We start from the raw sequence: 2156 nt of genomic DNA on the forward strand, positions 1-2156 counted from the left end.
CATTGAATATTGTTGTTTGGTACATATTTACGATGGGATATAGGTCTATTTGTCCTGCTATACGGTAATCTAGGGTGAGTATTACAGTATTTCATAGTGCTAAGGGATTTGATGTCATCATATTTTTCTATTTGCCTACTGTGGATAAATTCGTTAAAAAGAACAATGAAAACAAATTGAACTTACCATTCCTTTAATTACTTTTCCGAAAACAACGTGTTTACCATCAAGCCATTTGGCGCTGTTTAGCAAGATGAAGAACTGTGAGTTGTTCGTATCTGGACCAGCATTTGCCATCGACACATATCCTGGACCCCAATGCCTCAAGTTAAAGTTCTCGTCAGCGAAATATTCTCCGTAAATACTCCTTCCTGAGAATAGAAAACAAATTATGTGAATGTCTGTATTCAGGTTGTCTGCTTCCTTGGTCTAATTCATTGCCTAAACTAAACTAGAGAAGAGAATTGTTTGTACCTCCTGTACCGTCTCCACTTGTGATGTCACCCATTTGGATTACAAAGTCAGGCACCACACGATGGATTATTGTGTTTTTGTAGCTCATATTCTTCTGAAGACGAGAAAAAAAGACATAGTGATTTTATATGTATAATTATACGAATACTCAATAATATAGGTGTAATGATTATGTTTAAAATTTATTTTACATCTTATAATTTTTAGTTTTTCTTGGACGATCGACTATTTATTAAATTTAATGAGTGATTAATTGATCTAATTATTGCCATTGTCGATTGAATGCACTCTCATAAATTACCTTGGCCGTTTTCACAATACAATATAATAAAAGAAAATAACGAAATGGGAACTCCGCAAGAAATCCGATTCGGTTGTTTACAAAGAAGGACCAAAATTGATTAAAGTATATTATAAAAACAAGTATAACAAATAAAAAAAAAAACAGAATGTTGTAAAAATCTGGAGAAAATGTACGTGTTTGTATTTAGAGTAGGTAACTTACATCATTTCTCCAGCCTCCTCTTGCTAGAGCAGCAAAGTTCTGTACTGTGACGGGACATGTCTCGCCAAAAAGTCCAACCTCGAATCTTCCGATTAGTTCATCATCAATCTCAATGTCAAAGTACACTATTTTAGTGACAAGTAAATCGTTGGTTCGATCTCGGTCTGGATCTTCCCATGGCTTCACTTTCTTTGTGCTTCTTTTTTTGGCATCCACCGACATCAATGATGCCAATAAAAATATACACACGCTTAAGTAAACTTCTAACTTCATGATCTGTGAACAAAGATACATGTTGTTGAATTCAAAGTTACAGAGATGAATATGAAAACAACAATTCTGAGCTTTTATAAATTCTAGAAATACTTAAATTATTTTGCGAAGTTTACAGCAAACATAAAATACATGTTTAAATTAATTGAATCTAAAGATCTTTTTTAAAAATACTAAACCAAAACTTTAAAAAAAGTAGGTTTACTTACCACCTGAGTATATTTCTTACGTCTTCTACAATTAATAGTCAACTTTATGGCAATACGCTTTACAGCGGGCATTTATATAGTATTTTGATGGGGGCCGTTGGCCAACGGCAAACCAAAAAGCTGTCGCCTCTGCCAACACGACAAGCTCTAAACATCGGTTTATGTTAAGCATTTCGTAACAAAAGCTATAAAACAACTGTAGGCCTAATAATGAATCGCTTGTTGACAATAGCTAATTGCGTATAGTTGCCTAATTACAATTTTGTTCCACGTGTCAGTTTCCAGTGTTGATCGTTTGCAGATATAGATAGGCCTATATGTGTATTTTTCTTTATAACTCACACACTCACTCACCCCAACCCCCTCTCTTTCTCTCTCTCTCTCTCCCTCTCTCTCCCTCTCTCTCTCTCACCCCCTCCATTCATTCATTCATTCCTTTAATTGTTCATTTGTTTTTCATTTGTTCATTCATTCATTCATTTATTCATTCATTCATTTTCATTCATTCATTCATACATTTATTCATTCATATTCAATTTCAATTTAGGCCTAATGGATATCGCTTTCGCAACTGTGGTACACGTTGGACAATAACCAACAGTGCATCCAAATATAAGAAAAATAACAAACTGGAAGTCACTTAAAGTAAAATGTATATACAAAGTAAAATTTATTGGTTACATAAAATATATATA

General features: G+C 33.6%; 1 protein-coding gene across 1 annotated transcript; it reads right to left on the reverse strand.

Moving 5' to 3' along the window:
• Positions 1–138: 138 nt before the first annotated feature.
• LOC117118677 (peptidyl-prolyl cis-trans isomerase A2-like) lies at positions 139–1621 on the reverse strand. Its single transcript, XM_033263345.1, has 4 exons — positions 1462–1621; positions 980–1255; positions 475–568; positions 139–371 (listed from the first exon to the last, which is right to left on the reverse strand). The coding sequence occupies exons 1-4, from the start codon at positions 1531–1533 to the stop codon at positions 154–156; spliced, it is 660 nt and encodes a 219-aa protein (XP_033119236.1). The 5' UTR covers positions 1534–1621; the 3' UTR covers positions 139–153.
• Between the last annotated feature and the right edge of the window lie 535 nt (positions 1622–2156).

Source organism: Anneissia japonica, unplaced genomic scaffold (genome assembly GCF_011630105.1).
Source record: "Anneissia japonica isolate Jap-2015-1 unplaced genomic scaffold, ASM1163010v1 scaffold60769_len2156_cov142, whole genome shotgun sequence".
Lineage (NCBI taxonomy): Eukaryota > Metazoa > Echinodermata > Crinoidea > Comatulida > Comatulidae > Anneissia > Anneissia japonica.

What these genes read in the sequence shown, in the direction of transcription:
- LOC117118677 (XM_033263345.1), bottom strand. Translation starts at nt 1,533, where the DNA reads ATGCCCGCTGTAAAGCGTATTGCCATAAAGTTGACTATTAATTGTAGA. An exon ending in GTAAGAAATATACTCAGGTG is followed by an intron (nt 1,256 to 1,461) that starts GTAAGTAAACCT and finishes CTTTGTTCACAG; the next exon opens with ATCATGAAGTTAGAAGTTTA. An exon ending in AAGTGGAGACGGTACAGGAG is followed by an intron (nt 372 to 474) that starts GTACAAACAATT and finishes TTCTATTCTCAG; the next exon opens with GAAGGAGTATTTACGGAGAA.